Source organism: Python bivittatus, unplaced genomic scaffold (assembly GCF_059951505.1).
Source record: "Python bivittatus isolate LINGU-HERP-01145 unplaced genomic scaffold, Pbiv_v1 ctg000700_np1212, whole genome shotgun sequence".
In the NCBI taxonomy this organism is placed as follows: domain Eukaryota; kingdom Metazoa; phylum Chordata; class Lepidosauria; order Squamata; family Pythonidae; genus Python; species Python bivittatus.
Window position 1 is genome coordinate 97221005 of NW_028277098.1, and position 26061 is coordinate 97247065.

Genomic DNA, 26061 nt, shown 5'->3' on the forward strand with positions numbered 1-26061 from the left:
CCAGGGCCACGAGGCTTGCCTGGACCGCGAGGACCTCCAGGGCCAGCTGGTAAGGATGGCATTGATGTAAGTATCAAGCAGCCCAGGGTTGGTTCAGAGCAGGAGGAGAGAGGGGTGGATGGTTGTCGCGATGACCTAATGATTTAACCTGATGATTTGCCGTGGATTTTATGAAGTTCTATGTAGACTTAGGAACTTTCATTTCCTCTTTATGAGATTATCTCAGTCTATCTATCTTGAAAAGGCATCAAGAAAGGTAAGTTAGGAGAAGAAAGGCCACAGTTGCTTCTCCAGGGCAAATTCAAGCCCTGATTCACTTAGAGACTGATAAAAAAATTAAAACAAAACTAAAGCTTAAATGTTAGTTACCGGGATGAATGTTTAAGTATATGCTTTGTTGGAAAAGGCTTCTTTACCTTGTGATCAGCATTGATGTGAATTAATTAAATGTTAGGAAATCTGGTATCCATCAACCTTTTCTAACACTAGGAAAAAATCACAATAATACGTTTTCATGAATAATAGATTCTAGCAAAGCAACATTCCAAACTTTGGAGGAAAGATTGTTTCCTGTTAGGTTTAAACAGTGACCAAACATTTAAAGTAATTTATTGGAAGGATATATAGTGGACTTTATAAACAATAGCCCAAGTTAATTTTTTTGAACCTAGGAACAAAAGCCCTGATTTCTGCAGAAATCATTTGGGGTTTAATCATAAGAAATCCACCAAGTGTGCCGTGTAGGTGGGAGAGCATTTAAGAAAACTACGTTTCATGCTTTCATTGCAAAAATAGCAATTTTAAAAGTTTAGTTCATGTCAAGCTAAACTAAACTTCATTTAAATAAATTCACATATTTCTTTCAAGCAAAATGGGGAGTTAGCATATCAGAGGCACAAATGTTAAAGACAAACATTATATATTTGCAACCTTCTACAGAAGTCATAATTAACCAGATCATCCACATGTGAGTGTAATTTAGACCCACCATCTTCTAACGGCAATCACAACTGAACAGCAACTTTCAGAAAAGTGATGATAGATTGATCTGCTCACAACCTCCACATAGTTTTCTGGGCAACAATACAGCATGGTTTGCCCTTGCTACCTTCTAAAGTCCTGGAGTGTCCAGGTCCTCTCCTATCCAGATGCCCAGCAGGTAGCTTTCCAGGATCCTTCAAGATCAAAAAAGCAATAATAGGAGTTAGGTGGCATTATCTCCTGCTGAAAAGGACAACCTTGTAAAATTAGGTAAGAGGAGATGAACCTCTAAAGCTTAGATCTGAACATTCTTCTGCACAAGGAAGAAATATCTGAAAAAGAATTAGCTGTGGGAGTCCAGCTACCTTGAACAGAGTTGCTGGGTGCTGAGTTCCTTCCAAACTGTGGGGTTAATAGGAGGAAGAGGGAAGCTTCCTGAGGTATTTTTACATGCGTAGCACTAGTTTCCCTGGCCAAAGGCTCCCCAAATGCTGAGAGTTGTACCCACAATGCCCTACACACATTGCATGCCACCCAAAGTATAGCTGCTCTTCCTTCTCCCAACCAAGAGAAATCTGTTCTCAGCTGATTTCTCCCTCCCCTTACCATCCACTGTTGGTTAATGCTGAAGTTGATGAAATTATTTCCCATTATTTAAGAAAATCTATTTAAATATCTCATTTTTATCTATAATTAAAACATAGAGAACAGAATGATATAAACTTAATCATAAAAGCATTAAGTTTATTACAGAACAAAAACAAATATGAGGGGATAACTTCATAATTTGTTTTTATATTTCCTACTTAAAAAAAAAATCCAGACCCAGCCATGGACATTTGAACATTTAAAGTTATAGTTGTTCATGGTGAGGCCTTTTCTCCCCCTCCAACCCATAATTTGGAAATCTTTATTAGTGATTTCATTAGGAATTTCACTGGGAATTAAGGCAGGCATTCCAGATGGAAAATCTTGCAAGCAAAGGCCAGGGAATGTCTTTAAGTCTTAGCACATTACTGCTGGCAAGGCTAAAAGTGTGTCATCGGCACTCATGAGAAATCTTGGTGAATGTTGCTTGGGTTATGGGTAATATGGATTCTGCAGGCATAACTTTGGCCATATACAAAGCATGGGCCCACCTCAGTATTAATTCCTCTGTCTTTTTCCTTACCTATTTAGGGAGAACCTGGCCCCCCCGGTTTGCCTGGGCCGCCAGTAAGTATTTTAACAATGTCATTTTGTTGGTGGGGATGGTCTTCAAGGAATGAGTAGAAGTATATTTTGGTACACGGGAGACACAGGCATGGAAGCAAAGGGATTGGAGGAAAACTGCTAAATATGTGGCTTTGGGGAACAGGGGAACTATCCCCAGACCACTTCCCACTACCTCATTAGACCTTTTGAAGGAAGGATGAGAGCTAAAGCTGGGGAAGCTTCAAGCTGGAGAGTTGTGGGAATGTATGGAGGAGCAACCCAAACATTTGAGTGTGCAGCCCATTTGCCAGTCGGTAATTCACATATTAAGGCTGGATGCGCCATCATCCTCATGCTACCTCTCTGTGATGGTTGTATTAATAGTGCTTACCTATTTACTTGGTTTAGGGGCCTAAAGGAGCACTGGGGAAGCCTGGGAAAAAAGGAGAGGCTGGTTTGCCAGGACTTCCAGGAGTAGACGTAAGTATTCCAGCTTCCTGTTCTTCATCTTCTTCTCTTCCCACCTCCCAATGGTGAGAGAATTTCCCAGAATGCTCGGCTGAGTTGTTAAAGCTGGGTATTTCACTGCTCAAAAAAGGAATGAAAAGTCATGTTTCCTTTCCATCGTCTTCTGGTGATGTACATGGACGTCTCTGCAATTTTCTTGGTGGCAACGTGGAAGTGGTTTTCCACTGGTTCTCTGGGATGATTTTCCAGCTTCTCAACCTGGCCTAGAACACTAGGATTGCCTTGCTAGTCTTCCATCCAAACAGAAACCAGGTTCAGCTCCACTTAGTTTCAAAGCCCAGACAAAATCATAGGATGGCCACTTTTTGGTTTATGGCAGTGTTGTCCAAACTTGGCCCCTTTAAGATGAGTGGACTTCAACTCCCAGAATTCCCCAGCCAGCCTGGCTGGCTGGGGAATTCTGGGAGTTGAAGTCCACTCATCTTAAAGGGGCCAAGTTTGGACAACACTGGTTTAGGGGATGATCGTTCTTGTATCTACAATTTTCTCCCTGACATCTTCCCGTTCTTTCTCAGGGTTTAACAGGTTCCGATGGCCCACCTGGACCAACAGGATCTGCTGGAGACAGAGTAAGTAAGAGACTTAAAAAAAAAAAAAAAAGTTTAATCATTTTATTTATACTGAAGCTCACTATAATGCAGATCACCAAATAAAGATGAGTTATCCCAAACTGTTTCAAGCATGTTCTTTTTAAAGACATTATTATTACAATAGGAAGCAGGGTTTTTCAAACTTGGCAACTTTAAGATGTGTGGACTTCAACTCCCAGAATTCCCCAGCCAGCATGCTGGTTAGGGAATTCTGGGAGCTGAAGTCCTCACTTTTTTAAAATTGCCAAGTTTGGAAAACACTGATATAAAGGGATAAAGGAAAAAGATAATACAAGACTATTATCTTGTATTATCTTGCATATTTCAAGATTATCTTGTATATTTGAAGAATATCAAAAATACAGATAAAAAACCCAAATATAAACAGAAAAATACAGATGGATAGCCAACAAATCTAAAATATCATATGACTAATATACAGTGGTAGATCACTAAAAGCTTATAACACTATAAGACATTTGATATCCTAATTTCTAATCAAAGCGTGTCTCTATTAAACTTTAAAGGTACTTGGTTAATTCAGTCGAAGTTGTTAAAAAAAAGGGAGAGTAAAAGAAAAACTACAGGTAGTCCTTGTTCAGCAACCACAATTTGGACCAGCAATTTGGTCATTAAGTGAAGTGGTCACTAAGTGAAACCATGACTGCGCTTATGATCTGACTTCAGCTTTCCTTTGCTTTACAGACCAGTGAAGGTCATAAATGTGAGGATTGGTTGCAAAGTTACCTTTTCATCACCATTGTAACTGTGAATGGTCACTAAACAAGGCAGTTGCTAAACAAGGACTACCTGTATAGACTTTTAAACCTAGAGATGGGGTTGGCTGCAGAAGGAGGGACATAATGAATTATAAGACCATCAGTAGCATGGTTATAGTGTGAAGCAGAACTCTAGAATCATCAGTGATACATTGAACAGTGACCCTCTTGAATCAGCAATGCTTGATCTGACATCGGTTTACTGTGATGATAACCTAATTTTAAAAATCTTCCAAAGGAAGGCAAGGCAGAACTTTTCTGTATTCAGGAATTGTAGCCTTCCAGTATAAAAATCTCGCTAATGTGTAGGGCCATGTTTTTCCCCATGCTGGCTGGGGAATTCTGGGAGTTGAAGTCCACCCATCTTAAAGTTGCCAAGTTTGAAAAATACTGGTGTAGAGGAACTGGTTCAGTTTTTGGGAAAAATACTGAGAAAAAAAATGCAGTTTCAGAAAGCATACCTTGGTATGGCCGCTATCTTGATTTATTTTAAATTTTGGAAATCAGTTTAGCTTTGGAAACATGTTTTAATCTACACTTCCCCCAACTTTCTCTAATAGGATTTTCATGGGGAAAGATTGAACATTTCATTTCTGCAAATTAGAGGACTGTGTGCAGAAACGATTAGGGTTATGTCAATGACTTCTTATGAGAACTGACAGCTGTGTTTAGCAACTTTTCACTTAGAAAGTGAACGTTCCCTTCTAGAAGCTATTTCAAAGGAAAGCAGCACAAGCCATTATTTTCTAACCAGCCAGGGTCACGGGGGAATAGACAGGAAAAATATTAATAGTAGCCATCAAAAGGTCTTCTAAAAGAATTAACCTGGCATTTGTGAATGAATGTGATCTTTAAAGAACTGCAGCCTGATTTTTGAAGGCAGGTGGAAGCTAATTACAATTTTTTGCTTTCGGTGTATGCCGTTCTAAATAAAAGGTTATCTTTAATAGACAATAAAAATATTCCTAGTCTGGGTTGCTGAGCACAATGCTAAGCAATTGCCAACCTTTTGCTATCCACATCAAATGACAGTCATTTAGTTGCCTTCTGAAAGCAAACCTTTTTTCAGTCCCAAGTTCCAATACAGTCTTGTACATTTTTTCTTGAGATCCAGAACCTGTCCTTGTAGAATATTTTCAAAATCTATCTTTGAAATACAGTACTTTGAGCTTCTAAATGTGAGAGGCATCTTGGGATTTGTTTTAGCAGGACTTCTCAGTCAGCTTCATCATAAAATCTTGCAGGTGAGAGAAAAGAAGGGGAAACATTTTACTTTGACTTCATGTTACAAGAAGCAAAGTTTCCTGCACTGGAGAGACCATTTCAACCCCACCGTAGCTGGCAAGTTGACATAGACATTGGCAGCTACTTCACACATTTCCATTGGATGAAACTAGATGTTGTGTTGTCTGGAGTTGCTGCTGTTGGGTCTCTGCTCAAACTGGGCAACGCTTCTGAAGATGCTTCTTCTTCTTCTTCTTTTTGCTCTACTGTCCTGAATGAACAGTCAGAATACAAGGACAAACCTAAGAGTGGCCCTTAAACACTTTGTCATTTGCCACTGAGCCTTGAGAGAAAATGGGAATAGATATTGGAACCAGAGTGAGGAACTGTGGGGAACACTGTGAGCATCTTTCTAAGGAACCCCCCAAATCTGATACCTGCACTGAAAGGGTGGGAAACATTTATGTAGTTCCATCTCCTTATAAGCTGATTTACAGAGATCCTAGTCCCCAAAGCTTACCCTTACAAGATAAACCCAACCCCCATTTGCCAATGTCATGGGAATTAAGGAGAAAGGCTTTTGCAAATGGTGGATTTGAAAGATTCTTAAGTTCTCCCATGCCTGTGGATTTCCATCTGCAAATCTCCCCAGCCATCTCCTTCTCTGTAGGTGAATAATGTTTATGTGTATAATGTATGTGTATAATTTCCATACACATGTGATTGATGGGTATAATGTATACACAGTCTCTCCTCAGCCTCATCTCAGTGGAAAACTGGTTTGTTGTGTTCCTTGCTAGCAATCCTAAATTCACACCATCAAGATTGCTTGATAATGTGAATAGTTCTATTTTGCCAATTTCCTCTTCATCTCCAGCTTCATCTCTAGTTTGAAGCTCTGAACAGGTGAGATGTCTTGCCATCTGTTGGTTTTCTCTTCTCTGATGGAGAGGGTCTTTGAAATGGAAAAATCTTTTCTAGCCCACCATTAGAGGCTTTAATTAGCAACATTGAATGAACTTGGACAGCTATTCAAGTGCACAGTTAAATATAAGAGTGCCAACATGTTCTCCCAATTGTCAGCTTACCAGGTAGATCAGACAGGGAACATAACCAGATGAGCTAATTCTACTTCATTGTGAGGCTGCATTAACAGAATCTTGCAAGTCTGAAAGTACAATTCTCCCGCTGTCTCCTTTACAGCCCAAGAAACTAGGGAGGGTCCCTTCTGAGCCTCTTGCCCCACCCACTATCCAGTTGTGGGCTGTGCTGTCTCTTATCTGACCGTTCCCTAGGCAGCATCTCTAGGCTCAGTCTCCCAAGATTATTCCCACATACCATTTCACGTAAAAATTCAGACTTTGAGAATTTGGTCAAGCGGAAAGGAAGAAAAACAGCTGGTCATATAGCAGAAGGGAAAGGAAGCAAGGAAAATTGCACTATATGTGAAATGTTAAATTGCTTGAGGTGGAAAATGAGATGGCTTCAGTGGGGCAGCCAGTGGTTTTATTAACTCAGTCTAAACGGAAGGTGGGAGAAATCAATCAGTTACAGTTTTGCCATTCCTCGTGTGCCCAAACACAAGGGGTTTTTTTTACTCCATTTCATAGCATTTTTCTCCCATTAATTCACTTTTTTTTTTTTTTTTACTTTTCCCAGCATAAGTGTTTTTTGCAAGTGATTTTCCCACTAAAATAGGCTTTTATGATGGTGGCTTTTATGTGTTTTGAATTTCTCTTAATATAAGCATGTTTCCATGTGGTTTTGAGTTGTAAATTGGACACAAAATAGATACTGATAAGATAAAGCAGCCTCGTGTAGTCTGACAATGATGTTTGTTGGTATAAACTTGGTGCAAAATTGGGATTCTTCTCCATCAACATTTCTGTGTGTGTATTTTGATATATTTTTTTATAGCCCACTTTTCTTCTGGGAGCTGAAGGATTATCATATCAGCAGTAAGATGGAATAGGAGTACGGGCATCCCCAGGGGGGTCAAAAAAGTCAAGATGGCAAGTGCTCCCATGCAGTCAAACCACCATCTCTTATCTGCATGCACACAGTGCATGTTTAAAAAGGGCAGAGCTTTGATTGCATGATCACACCCATATTTTGATCTCTGCAGATACCCCTGGCCCAGAGAAAGAGTGTTATTGTAGTGGTTCCTAGTGTGTTTATCCCACTTGAAAAGGTTTTCAAACTTTTTCAGACTGAGAAACTTCTTTCCCCAAACCCCTGATTGAGAGGCAAAGCTCTAAAGATAAAGACCGGCTGCATTTGGGTGTTCTTGCCCTTAGTGTCCATGGAATTCTCACAGAACCTTAAGAGTTCCACGCATCATAGTTTGAAAAAAACCCTGATACAGCAAAGCTATTAATACATGCCTGGTTAAGAGAGAGTGACTGACCCCAAGACACCTACTGAGCACTACTGGTTGATTGGAGGATTGGATCTGGTTATGTCTAACACAGTGTTTCTCAACCTCGGCAACTTTAAGATGGGTGGACTTCAACTCCCAGAATTCCCCAGCCAGCATGGCTGGCTGGGGAATTCTGGAAGCTGAAGTCCACCCATCTTAAAGTTGCCGAGGTTGAGAAACACTGGTCTAACACCTTAACCACAACAGTATGGAGGTTAAGTATCACTCAAGGTTGGTTATGAGCACCATGTTTCACCAGAATTCCTAACCCAGATGGGTGCATCTTCTCTTTCCAACAAAGATGCTTCAAAGTGCAAGAAGGAAGGAACTTCTGAACATTTTGCCACCATCACTATTGCAAAAAAAAAAAAAAAATTCTTCAGTGAGAATTAATGAGAGTGATAATTTTTGTGTTTCATCCTCCCAGGGTAGTATGGGACCAGCAGGACCTGTTGGACCACCGGTAAGTGAAGAGACCCATGTCTATTTTTCTCATTAATAATGGATATTGGCCTACAAGCTTTGATCAAGATTCTTCAGAGGGGTGCCAGAGTGGTTAGAGCAAGAAGACAATACCTTTGATTAGTGGCTGGGCTCAGATTTTCCATGGAAGAGGTGGCAGGTTCAAATCTCTGTAAGTCCAGATCTGGAGGTCAGACGCCTAAGCATGAAAGCTTCCTGCTCGTTTTATATGTATATATGTATATATGTGTGTGTGTGTGTGTGTGTGTGTGTGTGTGTGTAAGCTAAGATCCTGTGGGATTCAACAAGACATCATGGTAGTAGACAAGGACCAGAAGACAGCATAGGTGATAGAGGTAGCAGTTGACAGCAACATCAAGAAGAAGGAGTATGAGAAGCTGGAGAAGTACCAGGGTCTGACGGAGGAACTAGAGAGGATGTGGAAACTCAAGGCCAACGTGGTCCGAATGGTGGTAGGAGCACTCAGGGCTGTGACGCCTAAGCTGGGAGAGGGGCTCCAACAGATCCCAGGAACAACATCTGAGCTCTCTGTCCAGAAGAGTGCAGTGCTAGGAACAGCTGAGATCCTGTACAGAACCCTCCAAGTCCCAGGGCCCTGGTAGAGGACCTGAAATTGAGGAAGACACAGACCACCCATAGGGGTGAGAGGGGATTTATTCATATATATCGTTTTTAAAACATTACAGTTAACATTCCTTAAAAGGCATAGATACTGATGTGTAGTATTTTATGCAAATTATATAAGTTTATAATTGTATTGCTATCATATAAAAGGCTGGGTAGAAGAAAAAAATCTGAGCGAGAGAGAGCATGTTTAAGTCACTCTTGACTACAGCCAGGACCAGAATTCACAGTCTGACAGTTTCTAATCTGGTGCTTTAACTACTACACCAAACAGTTTCATATATTATATGCTTCAAACAAAATCAAAAGACTCTACCTTACATTGAACTACTTAAAATAAAAATAGAAGGAAAAAAAGGGGGGGGGGAACAGAACAATTGAAAAATTGCAAATCAACAACTGAAAAACTAAGCAAAGGAAACTAAAGAAAAACCCATATTTTTTATACACATGCATCTTTACATATTCACACACCTGCATGTTTGCATGTATGGAAAATGGAGAAAATAATTAAAATGTCAGTTTTTCAGGCATCAAAGCACCAAGTATATTACATTTTTGAATTTTGTCATTATGCAGTTTTTAAACAGTGATTTCAACCAAGATGATCAGGAATCATGTTGTATGGTTTTCTCTCTCCTGTAATATTTGTTTGTTTGATTTATATAGCCACCTACCTCACCTACGTGACTCTGGGAGGCTTACAAAGTTAAAAACACAAAAGCAATACAATGAAATAACCAGCTGCAAATCTAATGCAAAGGCGGAGTGAGCTGGGAACGTGGCCAGATACCAGTCAATATTCAGTTTGGTGAACCAGTAGCCTATTTTACCATAAGGAACCCTACTATGTCCATCTTTCAAGATGAAAACTTTAGCTAGCTTGGTCAGGGGTGAAGGATGCTGGAAACTATAATTCACACAACCTCTAGGTCTTCCAGAGAAATGTAGTCCCCGAAATGGGATGAGATAAGCCACTTCATAATCACAAGATGCCATCAACAAGCTTGCAATAGCAAGCAATTTCAACCTTAGTGGATGGAGAAGGGCAGTTTCAAGGCCGCAGTTATGGCTTCAGAAATAACAGGATTGCTGCCTTACGCCTGAAATATTCTGTATTTCCACACTGGATGAATTGCTGGCCTGTCCCAGCTCCCAGTGAGCTGACATGGTTAGGAAATGCCGCTCCAGTGCAGACATGTCAGTACAGCATCTTCGAGCATCTGAAAGCTGATTGAGGGTTGCCTCCATGGCAGCAAGGAAACCATTGAGGGTTTTCAGGGCATGGATTTGTATTTCTTTTGAGCAATCCTCCTCCCCTTGCCCAGCTTTCTCCCCCAAATGTGAGACTTGGTTGCAACGCAGGGATGCGTATCCACAGAAATACAGAAAGCATAGGAGAGAGGGGAAACCCGTAGCCACTTTGCTTCATTTCTGTTTGTGAAGACAAGGGAAGGATGCTTGCTAAGGAACAGATACAGTGGAATCCAAGGAGATGGGATGAGGAACACAGCTGGAAAGGATGGAAGTGAACATTAGCATGAAAACAGGAATTCACAAGCCTGAGATTTTTGTAACTTCATTCCTATCAGAAATTCTCATGGGCCAGCCTCACTCAGCAGGCATGTAGCAGATGTTGTCAACTGAGTTTCTTCACAGGCACCAGCTAGGAATTGCTATGCATATTGCTGAGATAAATGCATAGGTCCACACATCATGAATTTTAAAAACGGCTTGCCAGACGAGACAAGATGGGTGGATTCACATATCACACTTGCATGCTAGGGAATTAGCAATTCTGCCTCTTTGTCTTTGCAGAGAAGGAAAGTGCTGGTTAGGTTTAGTCCTCCACATCAACAGATGTTTTGGCTATATGAACCCCTTACAGCTGTTGGCACCAGAGATGTCCATTCTTAACCCCAAGGATGCCAAAATAATGAAAAGGGCCTTGTGACATCACAATACGTCTTCCAGTGTTCCATATGCTTCATTCCAGTGTTGCATGCCAATACATAGGGGGTGGAGTTTGCATTGTGATGTCACAGCACCCCTGCCTCACCTACAACCTATGACTGGCATTTCCTCTTGCCTGGGAACCAATAATCATTTCAGTTTTCCAGGTGTCCGTTTTTCTGTCCTCTTGCAAAAAGACCTCTAGTTATAGGATTAAAAATTTTGGAATATGGAATGTTCACATTTGCATCAAAGTGGTCTACTTAAATATTAAAGAGGAAGAGAGGGTGGGAGGAACAGATTTTCAAAGACAAGGTCTTCTGGAATTGAACAATGCATTTTCTCTCTCATTTTCAGGGCAAAGGACTTGCAGGACCACCAGTAAGCAACCTTTATTGTTTAGGAAAATGAATAAATGGGAATTGAATTAGGATCCTTCAAACTGAGTCCTGAAGCCATTCTCTTCTGTCCTTATTCACCTGCTCACGTGGTATAGAGCAGTATTTCTCAACCTTGGCCCCTTTAAGCTGTGTGGACTTCAACTCCCAGAATTCCCCAGCCAGCTGCCAGGGGAATTCTGGGAGTTGAAGTCCACACAGCTTAAAGGGACCAAGATTGAGATACATTGGTATGGAAGCTCCATTTTCAACTTTGAATGAGAACAAGCCAGTGGAAGTTGACGCATTTTATTCACTTTATCTGGAGGGGGGTCTAAAGAGTGCTGTGGGGGTAGAAGTGATTTCAAGAAGGGGGACTGAGCTGACCTTAGTCTCTCTTTTTGTTTGAAGTGAGTTGTAGGAAGTTGTTTCATTAAAAAAAAAAAGGACCCCTGAAATTTGGCCATATAGTCTTAAGAGATTCTGGGAGCATGGAAATGGGGCACCGTTGACTGTACATGGCCTATGGACTGAAGGTTGCCCCACCTGGTTTTGAATAATGTTTACAAAAATGAATGAAACGTGAATTGCCCTCTCTGTGTGCATAGCCGTATCTGAAGTCAGGAACTCAATGCAGAGGTCTGCACGCCTGGCTGGCAGGCTTGAGGATGGGGAACTTTGGTCAGGCATTGCAATCTTGCTCTCCTTTTCTCATCTGATTGTTGCCTTAGTTGGGGCTCTTCCTTCTGTCCCTCAAGGTTATTCCAACTCCCCCTTACATCAGGTCATAAGCAATGCCACCAAAAGGGCAAACTGTACATCATTAGGACATGATGTGTCCACCAGTGCATAAGGCGGCAGGGGGAATTTGCACTGCAAGGCCCATTCCTCTCTTCCCCCTTCTGTGCCTGTCTGTGGATCATCACCCATTCTTAACAAAGCACCAATGGAATTGGGAATTTGAGGGGCTGGGAAGTGAGTGGTTCCAGTCTTAAACCAGAATGGGGCAAGAGGAGGTTCAGCAAGGGGAGAAGATGAAAGGGCTGGAGCGACAGGCAGGATAAGACAAAGAACTTGGGGCAGAGCAGGGAAATTTGGGGTCCCCCCTTTGTTTTAAGCGAATAGTAGCATTTATTGTGCACTGTCTCTTTTAATAGGGACCTCCAGGCACCAGTGGGCTTCCAGGAGGAAGGGGGCTCCGAGGTTCCCCGGTGAGTTTCTTCCTTTTTCTTTTTCTGGTGTTTCCAGAGCAGTATTTCACAATGGGATAAATCTCCATCTAGGATGCGGTTGCCCTATGACCCATGGGGCACTTTCTTCCAACCCCTTTGCCTGTTGGAGACCAGCTGCACAATGTAGAATGCAGAACTGGGGTCTTGCTGGTGATCTTCCCAAAGGTTGTCCCCCAGTAGAGGTGGCAGCTGGTTCTTTGGACTCACCTAAGACATTTTACACCCCGGCTTGCAGACGGGGCACCAATGTGTCCAAATGTGGTGTCTTTTAACATGTGGGACTAAGATGCTATTTATCGAGCTTTTATTTGCACTTCTGGAAATTGCTACTAAGTCCAGTGGGAAGGACTGGGTTCCTGAAAGCCAAAGTTGCTCAAGTGTAATAAGTAAAATGTAAATAAACACAGTTCCCACTCTGTCAGCCAGCAGACTAGGTAAAGATGCTTTCCATAAATTACTGAATATAAGTCGATGGTGTCTGCTTTGGAACTGGTTTTATTTCTCCTTCTGTTTAGGGACCATCTGGACTTCCAGGGTTTCCTGGACCACCAGGACCTCCAGGGCCACCTGTAAGTTAAGATTTGTTTTAAATCGAGCATTGCTGAAAGTTGCTAGCACAGCTGCCCAGGGCCCAAGTCCCTTTCCCTGTCCTTTTATGGGCCTCCTCCTTGCCATATCATCTCTTAAGCAGAAGCATTTCCTTCAGTGAATAAAACATGAATCCTTGATCAAAAGCCCCAATGCACTTCAAGGCACATCAGTGCTGTTCAGGTAATGCTAATGCACTCTGAATGGAATTTTGCTGATTGCTTCAGAAGAGGCAAAAAGCATTGCCTTCTTTCTCATTACAAACCATGTTCTGGATTGCAGAGGAAGGGAGGGGCCAGATCATACTGGAAGCTGGGCAAAATGGTTCTTTTGATTCATTCATACTTGGATTCTACAGCTGCATTTATGCAATAGACATATAACCTGGTTCCTGAATTAACCTTTCTTCTTTTGACATTCTCGACAATATATCAAACCATAGGTTAAGCAGATTGGTTGGGTTTGTGAAATCTACTAAAAAAAAGGGGGGGGGGAAACTAATTTAAGCAAGGTTGGCATTGCACCAATGCTTCTGCTAGTTTTTTTCCTAGGTTAAGCATGTGGCATGTGCTTTAATTATGCTGGGTGTCCGTAAGCTATGATCCTTATTTAACATCCTGCATTCTCCTGGTTGCAGGGTCTCCCTGGAGTACTTCCTGACCCCAACAGAGATCTTCAGGTACATGTTTTTCCACTTTGCAGGCTTCTGCGTGAGACCTCATAGTTGCATATGCAAACATCAAGATGATTTATTTAGACATTAGGCAAGCCCTCTTGAAAGACTGGTCCCATTCGGATTAATGTTGTTACTCAGCAGTGCACAACTGTGCCCGTATGTCAGCATAACTGAAAGGCCCATCAGCCTAACCTGGAATTTATTCCTGAAAAAAATGGGATTCTCCTTCTCCTGGCTCCCCCTCCTCCCCCTTCCTTTGGATGTGCTGAATAAAAAAAAGAAAAAAAGGGGGGGGCTTCAACTGCACAGTCACCATCGATTGGGACCCCCCTCTGCAGACCCTCTTGCTCTCCTTTGAGAGACAGTAAGGAAGATGACCTTGATGAAGATTCAGAAGGTTCGTTGCCTGAGCAAAACAGGTTACAGCATTTTAAACCCAGAATGTCCAGGTAACGTTTGAAAGCAACTCAGAGACCTCCCTGATTTACTGGAGCAGTGTTTCTCAACCTTGGCAACTTGAAGACGGGTGGACTTCAACTCCCAGAATTCCCCAGCCAGCCATGCTGGCTGGGGAATTCTGGGAGTTGAAGTCCACCCGTCTTCAAGTTGCCAAAGTTGAGAAACACTGCACTGGAGTATAAAGCGGGGAGGAGGTAGAACACAATTAGACTGGCAAGATTCTGTTCTTCATAAAATAAGTTTTAGCCATCCTGCGGAGTTCATTTTCTGGTCTGGTCTGCCTAGCGGGCTGACATCCATCTGGCACGTCTCATTGCCTCTGAATGTGATCTAGGCATTCTGGATCACATTCGTCTTCCTTACTCTCTACAGAGGCTCGTCACAGTCCACATGCAAGGGAGGCCCCTCCTGTTTCCCTTTTACAGGCAGGGAGCTGAATTTACCAGGCAACGACATTCCCCCAACTAGTCCCTAAACCCCGTTGCTGAACTGGAATCTCAACGTCTCACTCTGCATTTTGTTCAGGGCAGTTCCTTCTGTTGCCCTGTTCTACTGGCTACCCCCCTGGGTATTTTCATCGATCAGAGAGCTGTTTTGCAAGGTTGAAATAAATAGATCCCATAATTCAAGTCCAAATCTCCATCCAGCAAATGCCAAAACTCCATCGGGCGAGCTTTTAATTCTGCCACTGGATTTGGACCAGGAGCATCTGGGAGGGGGGCCAGAACAGTCAAGGTGGGACCCATGACCACAATCAAAGCCCTGCCCCTTTTGACATGTATTGCACAGGTGAAGCACATAAAAAGCGGTAGATCATACAGTCCAGTGGTTGCCTGGAAGGATTGGTGCAGGCTGCGCGAGAGGCCGGGAAGGGCCTGGGAGGACCAGTGCAGGCCGTGTGCAGGCGAGGGGTCTGCTGCGGGTGGGAGAAAAAGTGGGAGTGGCTTACCAAAGTGACTTACAACCTTCCTTGCTAGCTTCCCCATTGACTTTGCTTGTGGGAAGCTCACAGGGAAGGTTGCAAATGGCGATCACCTGACTGTGGTTCCCTGCAATGTCGTAAGTGCGAGCCAGGCACCCAAACGCCCAGATCACAATCATGTCACCGCAGGGGTGCTGCGATGGCTGGAACTTCGAGGACCAGTGGTACGTCCATTTTTTCAGCATCACCGTAACTTTGAACAGTTGCTGAACAAATGGACATAAACCGAGGACTACCTGTATATGTGTGTGTGTGTGTATCTCTGTCTCTGAAAGAACAGCAGAAAAGTTCCTTGTGTAAGAATGCCTTGTGCTTCCACTGCTGACTTTGATAGTCCCCAAGTTCCTTGTTAGGATTAATAAAGAGACATCCCATTATTTTCATGTGGGAAATGAACTCAGCAATAATGCCCCCATCCCAAATTCATTTGGGAATCAGCCATTTGCAGCTTCATCTAAAGTTTTTGCCTAGAGGATGTCTATAAAGTCTCCTTTGAATTGAATGCAACTCTTAGGGATTTAATGGGCATAGCCACCCAGCTGGCACAAAGATTTTCCACTGCCTTTATTTGGGACATTTCTTCAATTCCCGAGTCTGGCCTATAGCCCTGGGATTGCCAGGTAATCTCCCATCCAAATACTAGCCAGGCCTGTCTCTACTTAGCTTTGGGTCCCAGACAAAGTCAGCAGCGCATGGCCAGCTACTGAGACATTATGGGAATGCAATGAACTATTATATCACAGTGTTGTGGAAATACGAATGAAGGCTGATAATTAGTGTTTGAGAGCCCGAGATAATCAGGACTGACTGAGCTGTTTTAGAACGCATGACTGAATATGAATGCCACCCAGTACATCAAAATCAGTTGTATCAGAGAAAGAAAGCAGGTATTCTTGTTTAAGCTGTACTTGTTGTGGGTGCCCAGCAGGACTGTATATAAGATGGGCAGCCTTATAAGTCCTTTTTAAAAAATTAAATACTTAAAGAGGAGCTGTATCATTTTAGTTTTATTGATGACCTTCTCTCCTTGGTCAGTTGGCTGATCATTTTTCACCATGAGGTTTATGAAATTACAGTTTTTAAATGTTGCAAGTTGCCTTTTGTGGCATTTTGTAGTACCAGAAAGATAGGAAATATATGCCTGGATGAATCAATCTCTTTTCAAAAGAGATCCAGGATGTGCATTTTGAGGTGATCTTCCTTCCTTCCTTCCTTCCTTCCTTCCTTCCTTCCTTCCTTCCTTCCTTCCTTCCTTCCTTCCTTCCTTCCTTCCTTCCTTCCTTCCTTCCTTCCTTCCTTCCTTCCTATCCCTTTCAAGTTCACCTTGAAAAGGCCAAATGTGTTTTTGCTCTGTTTTTCCCATGAGTGATGACATCTTGTTCCCATGAGCGAGGGGCTGTTGTGCTTTATATTTTGAGTAAAAATGTCTTGATTCTTTGCGATGAAATAAACATGACACTAATAGGAGGTAGCAAACAGCATTTCAAGGCTTCACATCTGTTGTTGTGACAAACTCTTTAGCTACCTAATTGGTGCTCAAGGAGAAGTTTATAATTTCCTTCTACCACCTTACTGAAAAATCTTACAGAACTTGGGCAGAAAACAGCAATGAGTCCCCTCTTCCTCTTTCTCTGCCTGAAAAGAGCATAATAGAAAATTATATTATTAGCATAAATACTGCCAGTTTTGGAAAGGAAAATTACTAAGGAACATTCTGTAAGGAAATATAAATGCATCTCATTTTAAACCTTGCAGATTGTGGATAGGCTATCTGAAAATCCTAACGCGCTTAATCCGGCGTGGACAAAACTAAATGAGATCTACTGAAATTTCTTCTTAGGGAGCTGTACTGAAATTATTAGGAGAAGGAAGTTTCACTGTGTGTGTGTGTGTGATTTGCTTAGGTGCAACTTTAATAGCCCTTAGGTAAAAACTGGGTGGAAAGAAATTGCAATTATGTAGACATTTATATATTTATATATAATTTATATTTAGTAAATATTATTGTTAAATTTATATTGTACTTAACTTACAGCAGTGGGGAGGTGCTCTAAAAAATCTGTCTGAACTAGCCATAGCACCAGCATCTCAAGGAGGTCTAGAAACTTACATTTTCCTTTTATTGCCATTGCCCTGGAATGCTTGATGAAGTATCACTTTGAGATTTGGGGGAAATCGAAACAGAAGATTCATGGTTTGTGATTTGGAAAGCCCAGGATAAGTGTCACCATTTCGGCCTCACAGGTCCTATGTCTGTGCCCCCAAAATGTCAGGTGCTGGCAGCTCACCACCCTGGGAGAAACAGGAGAGAATTTTCTCAATGTTGAGAAGCAGGGAGAAATGGCACGGTGAACAGCCAACAGATTTTGCAGCCTCTGTCTTCATCTTCCCTCTCTGCTGCTTCCTGAGCCAAACATCATGATTTAAAAAATCCCATGTCATCACTGTTCCTGCAACAATACCAATCTGAATAAGGGAGGGGTGTCTGTGGAGGCGGTCAAAAAAGTCAAGATGGCATCCATGGCTATGCAATCAATGCCCTACCTTTTTTTTTTTTTTTAACACATTTAACTCCCTGCCAAGAAGGGGGAGGGCTTCAATCATGTGGTCCTGATCCCCAACTTGAGTTTTTTGACCACCTCTTCAGATCCTCCGAGAGGAGGTGTTTGGGTTAAATAACCTACAGGCAGAGCTTTTGTGCTAAAAGATGGAAACCCCCAAGCTGTCATCTTCAGCTGAACTGGTACCGTTCAGCTTCAGCAATATGGCTTGCTTTGGTGATTATGTAGTTCAGGTATCTGCGCATTACATTACGCAAATAACCAACTTCTCTTAGTTCAGTGTCTCTCAACCTTGACAACTTGAAGATGTGTGAACTTCAACTCCCAGAATTCCCCAGCCAGCCATCTTCAAGTTGCCAAGGTTGAGAAACACTGTTTTGGATACTACAGGATTTGCCAGGGTGGGGAATGTCTATAAGAGGCCGGAGGTGAGAGGGATCGTTCAGCGACCGTTCAAAGTCATGAAGGAGACTTACGATTGGTCCTTGAACTTGCAGCCATTGCAGCCTCCCTGCAGTCATGTGATCGCAATTCAGGTGCTTGGCAATCGGCTCACAATTACGACGATCGCAGTACTCCACAATCACATGATCGCCATTTGTGATCTTCACAGCTGGCTTCCGACAAGCAAAGTCAATGGGGAAGCCGGCAGGAAGTCACAAGTCACAGTCATGTGATGTCTCACTTAATGACCGCAGTTGATTCATGTAACAGCCGCAGCCGGAATTGCCTCGTAAGTCAGCATGGTCACATGATGCTTCACTTAACAACCATGTCACTTAGTGACAGAATTGCCAGTCCCAATTATGGTCAGTAAGTGAGTACTAGCTGCACTGACAAAAAGTTACTGTCCTGTGAGTTATTTTGTAACTGTGGTATTAATTTGTGGTTTGTTTGGGCTACAGTGTCCATCACTCTGTCCACCGGGCCCTCCAGGACCACCAGGAATACCAGGATTCAAGGTATGGAATAGTTGTTATTGAATTGTGGACTCTCTGAGATATATTCTCTAGCTGGGAAATGTTTATCGGAAGCTAGTGGGTCAATAGGAGGCTGTGATTTTTTTCAAGCTACCTGGAAGTATCTGTGGTTTCTGTCAGCAGCAAAAGGTTGAAACACCAATAGTTCTCTAGTGAAACACTGGAATAAATTTCAGAAGTTAAATGTGCCATTTCTTTATCTAAATTCTGTATCAGAACTTATATTTCAGTGTGATGATGCTAGGAACAGACTGAACAAACTTCAAGGGTCCCTTTCTAGATTCTGTGGCTGGAAGACCTGGGTTTGGACAGGAAAATTTAATGAAACCAATAGGATTGGTGAAGAATATCTCCTTTGATGGAGAAGTAATAGAATCATAGAACTTAGGATTGGAAGTATCCTTGAAGGTCTTCTAGTCCAACTCTCTGTCCAGGGCAGGAATCCTCAGACCATCCCTGATAAATGGCTGTCCAGCCTTTGCTTGAAAACCTCCAGGGATGGAGCACCAATGACTTCAGAAAGCAGGCTATTCCATTGCTTCACAGCTCTCTCACTCAGGACGTTCCTCCTGATTTCAAGTTTGGATCTCTCTCTGTAATGCTTCCACCCCTCGGCTCTTCTCTTGCTCTTGGCACTGTGGAACATAAATCCATGCCGTCTTCCCTGTGTCAGCCATTCAAGTCTCCCCACCTCCCCCTCCCCTCCCTCCCAATGGATGGGTGGATGGATGGGTGGGTGGGTGGATGGATAGGTGGGCCCCAGACAACGTGGCCTAGTGGGAAACGATGGCACTAGGGGTCCAATAAATAAAAGGGGCAGGGAATGCCAAAGACGGTTCTTCCAGAACCTAGAATTGGGGAGGTTTTCATGAACAGATGAATAAACATCTGATAATGCTGATCGAAATAATTAACGGGAATAGATAAAGGCTGATGCCCTAGGGATTTTCCACCTTGTCAGTCCTCTAGTTCTGGATGTAAAGTAGAAAGGAAACTTCTTCGGTGATTCTGTAGACATAATGATGATAACAACCTTTTTGTTTTGCTTTGCTTTGTTTTCTGGGCACTTTCAGAGCTTCAGGAATGGGGTTTTGATTCCTTTTGCTTTATTTTTAGGGGCACACCGGTCACAAAGGAGAGGCTGGAGAAGTAGGCAAAGATGGGGAGAAGGTAACGCTTTCCATTACGTTGTAGGTTTTGTTTCCAACAGAAAGGTCTGTGATTCAGGTAGGACAGAACTGGCTCCGCCAATACACGTGGTGTCTGAGTGTAGCCGCATCCTTTGGGTCCCTGCTTCTGTCCGTCAGAATCCTCGCAATCAATCACTGGCACTGCTAGTTTGCTTGCTTCGTTTCTGCCGTTACAGTGACGGGAGGAAGGGAGGGAAGGTTGGAAGGTGAACCGTTAGGCGCAGATGGACTATTATCTGGCTCTCAGGAATGCCCAAGGTCGTAGCAATGTGAGAACCGGAGAGAATCTTCAACATGCGCGAGAGAGATTCAAAGACAGAGGGGGGGTTGAAACGGGAGTGAGATACAACTAAGTTCTGGCGCGCGTGGGCTCAGATCCAGCCATTGCCTTAGAGCTGTGCACTACTTCCCAATAAACGAATTCTTCCTTGAACCTGCCTTGGTTTCAATGGGAGTTGCTTTCGTGGGGGACTGGGCACCGCGGTTCTTAAACTGTCCCTAAAACAAAATTTCAAAGCCAAAGATGAGGCGCCTTATCAAGCTGCTGGAGATTTAGATGTTGCTTTTCCCCCACCACAATGCAAACTCTACGGGGGGCAGAAAACAGCAGCTTGGGCGTGGCAACTGAGGCTTGTGTGTTAATGCAGTTTTGCACAATTAATTTCACCTCTCTTAATAGCACAGACTTCTGGAGCAAACCTAGACTACGTTCAGCGGCATCCAGAGGACCCCGCCCTTTTGTCACCGTAGTCCAGTGTTGTCCAAACTTGGCCACTTTAAGATGAGTGGACTTCAACTCCCAGAATTCCCCAGCCAGCCATGCTGGCTGGGGAATTCTGGGAGTTGAAGTCCACTCATCTTAAAGTGGCCAAGTTTGGACAACACTGCTGTAGTCAAAGCGGCCGTTGCAATACAAGCTCCGCCCCTTTGGCACACTTGCAAGCTGTGTCGGGACTCACCCACCAAAGGGGCGGATCCTGCAATGGCACAGCGCCGCTTTCATCAGAATGACCCAACCTGTGTTGGATCACAGGCTCTGCTCTTTTGGCATGCCTGGGAGACCCTAGGATGCGCAGGCAGAAAGCTTGCATCACAACAGACCCCTGCAGCTTTCAACCTGCCCCCCACCCCACCTCAGCAAAGACCAATGCATTGAACAAAATATTCCTACCACGGCCCAAAGGGTCTCCTAGGAAGAAATTGTGAATCAGCATCGGGCGACCGCTCCGCATTTCTTTTTAGAGGACTTCTGACCATCAATCGTCTTATCTCTTTTATTATTTTTTTCTCAGGGTTCGCGAGGACCGCCAGGCCCGGTGGGGCCTCCTGGAAATGTCGGCTTGCAGGTAGAACAAGCTGAACTTTTTTTTAAAACTCAGCTCTTTCTCCCCAGTCCTTTTTACGAAGTTGCGGCAGCAACAGAAGATCCAGCTGGATTCTCTTCCGTGGTAGCCTTCTGCCAGCAGCAGGATTTTTTAAAAAAAATCGTGACCCTTTGGGTATTTGAACTAGATGGGCTGCTTGTTTACGATTTAATACGGATGGCTGCTTTGTATTCATGTATCTTGAATAATATTTTAAGTGCTTTTAATTAAATGTTATGTTTTAATCTTCTGTGAGTGCCCCAAGCAGAAGAGACTTCAGTGAATGCACCATCCATTCATTCACTCAATTTGTATCTTGCGTTCCCCACCAGAGGACCAACCTTTCCTAGTCTTGACAAGGCTAAGCAAGATTGGGTTTCTTTAGTAATTGGATGGGAGACCACAAGGAAATCCCAGGGCTTTAGGCTAGATAAAGTCCAAAAGCCATCCCAAAAGAAGGCATGGCAAACTCCTTCTGTACTGACGCCAGGTATTGGACACGTCCGTGTAATCACCGTGTAATCACTTTGTTACTTTGGTTGATCTCCAAAAGTTAAGCAGAGGTGGGCTGTTTAGTATTTGGATGGGAGACCAACAGGAAATCTCAGGCCTGTGGGACATTAAAAATAATGTTCCAGAGGAGGCAGTAGTAAGCCATTTCTGTCTGTTCACTAAGAAAGCAACATGGATATGTCCAAGTAACCACCAGGAATTGAGTCTGACTTAAAGGAGAATTTAAAAAAAAAAATTCCTACAACAACATCCCTGTGAGGTGGGTTGGGCTGAGAGAGAGTGACTGACCCAAAGTCGTCAGCTGGCTTTACCATCCTCCCCGCAAAGGTTTGTAGTCGAGCTCAAGTGAGAACCTCCAAACTCCATCCCCAACCATGGACACTCAAGGGCCAACTTTGGGCCAGTTCCCCTCTCTCAGCCCAACCCACAAGACAGGAAGATTCTTGTCTCAGCTGCTTTGAGCTCCTGCAGAAGCTGAAAAGGGAGGCTCTAAATCTAACACCTAAATCAGCCGTGCTTTACCTTGAACTGATTCTCTTTCTTAGGGTCCCCGGGGATTAAGTGGACCTGTTGGGCCAATCGGTCCTGTTGGGGACAGAGTAAGTTGGATGCCATCCTTCATCTCTCTGTATTTTCTTGGCCAGAATTGCTTGCAGGAGCCATTCGATTCATGGGGTGGAAACAGGAATGGTTGCAAGTTCAGACCTCAACGTGGCCACTAACTTGCCCACTGATCTCAGGCGTCCCTGTGTCTAGCGCCCTCCCAGTGGCATCATGGGGATGATGATGAAGCTGATGATGATAATAATGGTTCTCATACAGGAACGATGTGAAATATCTCTGAGTCCCTTTCTGGCCTTTGTAATTTTTAAGTAACTCCCCCCGCCCCCGAGGGACAAAGATTTTATCATGCTGTCTCCTTGATTTTAGGGAGACATTGGATTCAGAGGACAACCTGGCATTCCAGGGCCTCCAGGAAAAGCGGTATGTTTTTTTTTTACATTGCATTTTCCCCCCAAAGTGTTTTTTTTCAAGCAATCAGATTTTACCCAGATAGAAGAGCGCACACGGCTTTCATGCAGCAAGCACCAAATTTAGCCCCAGTGCTATCAGTTAGAATGATTTCTGGAAGCGATTGTAGATCAGAAAAGGCAATGAGATAAATGCTCACCTTTCCTTGCTTGCTTGCTTGCAATAATTTATATGCTGCCTCTTCCTAGGCTAGACAGTTAATCAACAGCCTGACAGTTTATCCATGATCGTGCTTCGGCAACTCCTTTGGATCAGCGTATAGAAATGTCTCTGCTTCAGTTACTGGCTAATAGTCACCTTTTAAACCCCCAGCACATGATTACCAGCACTATCCATTCACTGTCATTGTGAAGGCCACCTCTGGTCAACCACTGTGGGGTCTTCTAGGATAAGTCTCTGGAAACTTGAAAAGTGTCCAGAGGGGGCATGGTTGGAGTTGGCCATGGAGATGAAGCTTTGGAAAATCATCAACATTCCCAGCATTTCCCGTGCTCCCAAAAATGACCAGAATTTAGACTGGGTTGGCAACCCATGGGCTGTAAATAATTCTATCTGATTGCAAGCAATAGAAAGGAAAGAGGAAGAGGAGGAGGAGGAAGAGGTTGTATCTTTCCATCTCCTTCACAGTTGTTTCAGGTTCTTCTTCTTCCTCTTCCTCCTCCTCCTCTTCCTCTTTCCTTTCGGTCAGGCTTTTGAGTGGGAGGGCACCAATTAAGATGCAACGCTCTTAAGGGAGATGAGTATTGTTTTACTTCAGTGTAAATCAGAGCTTGGCCAGTAGTAGAGGGGAAGAGGTGATGTGTAATGGATTCTGTTTAATAATTTCAGGGCCCCCGGGGTGATAGAGGCCACCAAGGTTTTCGAGGGCCAAAAGGTGATGCTGTAAGTACAGTGGAATTCCCACTTTCCATGTGTGTGTGTGCTGTTGTTGTAGTTTTAAGTTATGTACCTGTCAAGTTATTCACTTTTGGGATAAGCAAAGTTATACAGAAAGCAAAAAAGAGGTAAAAAGTAATAGGCCAAAGAAATTAATGGTGTGAGACAAGAAAAGAAAAGGAGATATAATGAAAACTAATTTATCTTAAGATTCAGCTTTGCTCTTCACTATTTACTGCCTCCCTAAAGGATTTGATAGGTCTTCCTTGGGCATCATTGATATCTTCTAGAAAATTCCCTTGCTTTCTCTTTCCAGGGTCGACCAGGTCCAAAAGGACCTCCTGGGACTGCTGGACCTCCAGGAGAACCTGTAAGCCATTTTTAGGCCACGTTCCTTGCTAACTGTGGGGTGCAAAGGCATATTAACAACATGTGGGTTGAGTCCATACAACACATAGAATCTGCATCTAGGTTAAGAGAATACAGATAATGCTGTGTCGCCCAAATTAAACCCTATGATGGCTTGAAGTGATGACCTGCACATACAACTTTCCACCACATGTTACAATACAAGTACCTTAAATCCATGTAATAATCATAATCATAACCATAATATATGCTGCCCGACTCCCAGCAACTCTGGACTGTTTACAGTTTAAGTCTAACTGGGTTGTGTGAAGTTAGCCATGTAGCTATACCTTTCCATGCAGGAAATTAAGTCTCACATTAGCTGCATTCACACAACCTGTTTTATTTTTATTTATTTATTCTTCCAATGTATATAGTCCGCCCATCTCAAAGATATGACTCCGGGTGGCTCGCAAACAATTAAAAAGAATATAAGAACACCAAACAATACAATTTAAGAACAATAAAAACCATAAAAGAAAATTCGAAGCTGAGGTAGTCAAGGTCCGTCAATAGCAATCAATACAGCCCTTGCACAGACTTTCTCTCCTTACCATAAGCTACAATATTCACATACACTGGATTCATATGACAGAGTAAGACATTAAAAAATAGTCAAGGATAACCCTAATCCATCTTAGCATGCCATCCAAATGCAGCTATTTGGTTTGGAATTGACCTGGTAAAGTGGGTTGTATGAATACAGTCAAGATAGGTCTTTCCTAGGCTGGGTGATTCCGGACCCCCCATGGGGAAACCACGTATTTGCATATGCTGTTATATCTTCAAGAAGCAGGAAAAGCATGCAGATCTGGTTTATGCAATTCTTTCTGACTCCGTTACCAGCAGTGGCCCTAGGCGGTTTCACTTATTTTCTTTTCTGTAATGAAATAAGGCGTTGCATCAGTATGTGATTGCGGGTTTGGGGAAGCACAGGGCTGGCCAGATGTGCTCCATTCTGGGTCATGTGACCAGAAGGGAGGGGGCTTAGAAAGGAGCAGTCAGCCACATTTTGAGCCTCAGCCCGAGCTGCTACTGAGATGAATAGAGAGATTTTTTTTCTGGATTGTTTCTCTCAGCAACCCCAGGCTGGACCTTGTGCATTTTCAAACCTGGTCTTTCTTTTGCCCCCAAACCTCCCCCAACAACAAATCTGGCCCATTGTTCTGTTCAGAGAGTTATTCTACTGGAAGACAGACAGACAACACAATTTCTTTCCTTTCATTTTTTTGGGTTGGAATAATAAAAATCAACCCTGCATGGACTGATGACTAAAATAGCAGGGAGAAAAGTTCAAACCAGAGACGCCATGTGCAAGGAGGCTTATGCATACTTTTTAGATGGGGGGGGCATTCAAATTGATATTTTTCCACTGCGGCTCTATGGTTTGGTTTAGTAAGAACAGCCCCACTGGATTCTGCTCAGCCCTTGGATATTTGACTTCTGGCTTCTCCAGAGTGTTTTCGATTTAATGCAGTCTTATTACCTTCTAACTCTCAAGAATCAAGAGTGGCTTGTTTTCCGCTACTTCCATTGGGTTTCTATAGCTACGGTGATTTCAATCAAAAGCATTATGGCAAAATGGGGGGGTTGAAATGATGCTGAATGATGTAATATAAGGGTAAAAGTCCTACGTGCAGCATAGAAGGCACTTAGCCATTAATTCATGTAGTGAACACTATAACACTATAACACTGAAGATGTTACCTAGCCGGGTAATGAAATGTTTGCAAGAAAAGAACCAAGCTCAGAGAACCCCAAGGACTCTACAGTTCAACCCTGAGCTACACATATTCACCTCTGTTGGTATCACATAGTTTTCCTTAGATGGTTTTCCCAAATCTGGGAATGTAGGGCAGGGTTCCACAAAGCAGTCACTTTCAGTCTAGCCATGAATACTCCTGATGACTCCATCCTGGGGTGGTACTGTTGCAAATCATCCACCCGGATATTACTTTCTAAATGTCTTACACCAGAATTCCTTCCCCGGAGATGAAATCCATACTCTTTCAGCAGACCAATGGTTCTCTGTCTGGTTCAGAAGTGTG

At 43.1% G+C, this 26061-nt stretch overlaps 1 protein-coding gene across 1 annotated transcript in view; it reads left to right on the forward strand.

The window, feature by feature from the left end:
* The first annotated feature begins 3234 nt into the window (after positions 1-3234).
* COL9A3 (collagen type IX alpha 3 chain) overlaps positions 3235-26061 on the forward strand; it is a 48481-nt gene continuing 25654 nt past the window's right edge. The window contains exons 1-7 of the mRNA XM_088154037.1: positions 3235-3272; positions 8143-8178; positions 12310-12363; positions 12900-12953; positions 13610-13651; positions 22628-22681; positions 23922-23975. Of these exons, the coding sequence (XP_088010163.1) occupies positions 3235-3272; positions 8143-8178; positions 12310-12363; positions 12900-12953; positions 13610-13651; positions 22628-22681; positions 23922-23975 (332 nt within the window). The remainder of the gene's footprint in view (positions 3273-8142; positions 8179-12309; positions 12364-12899; positions 12954-13609; positions 13652-22627; positions 22682-23921; positions 23976-26061) is intronic.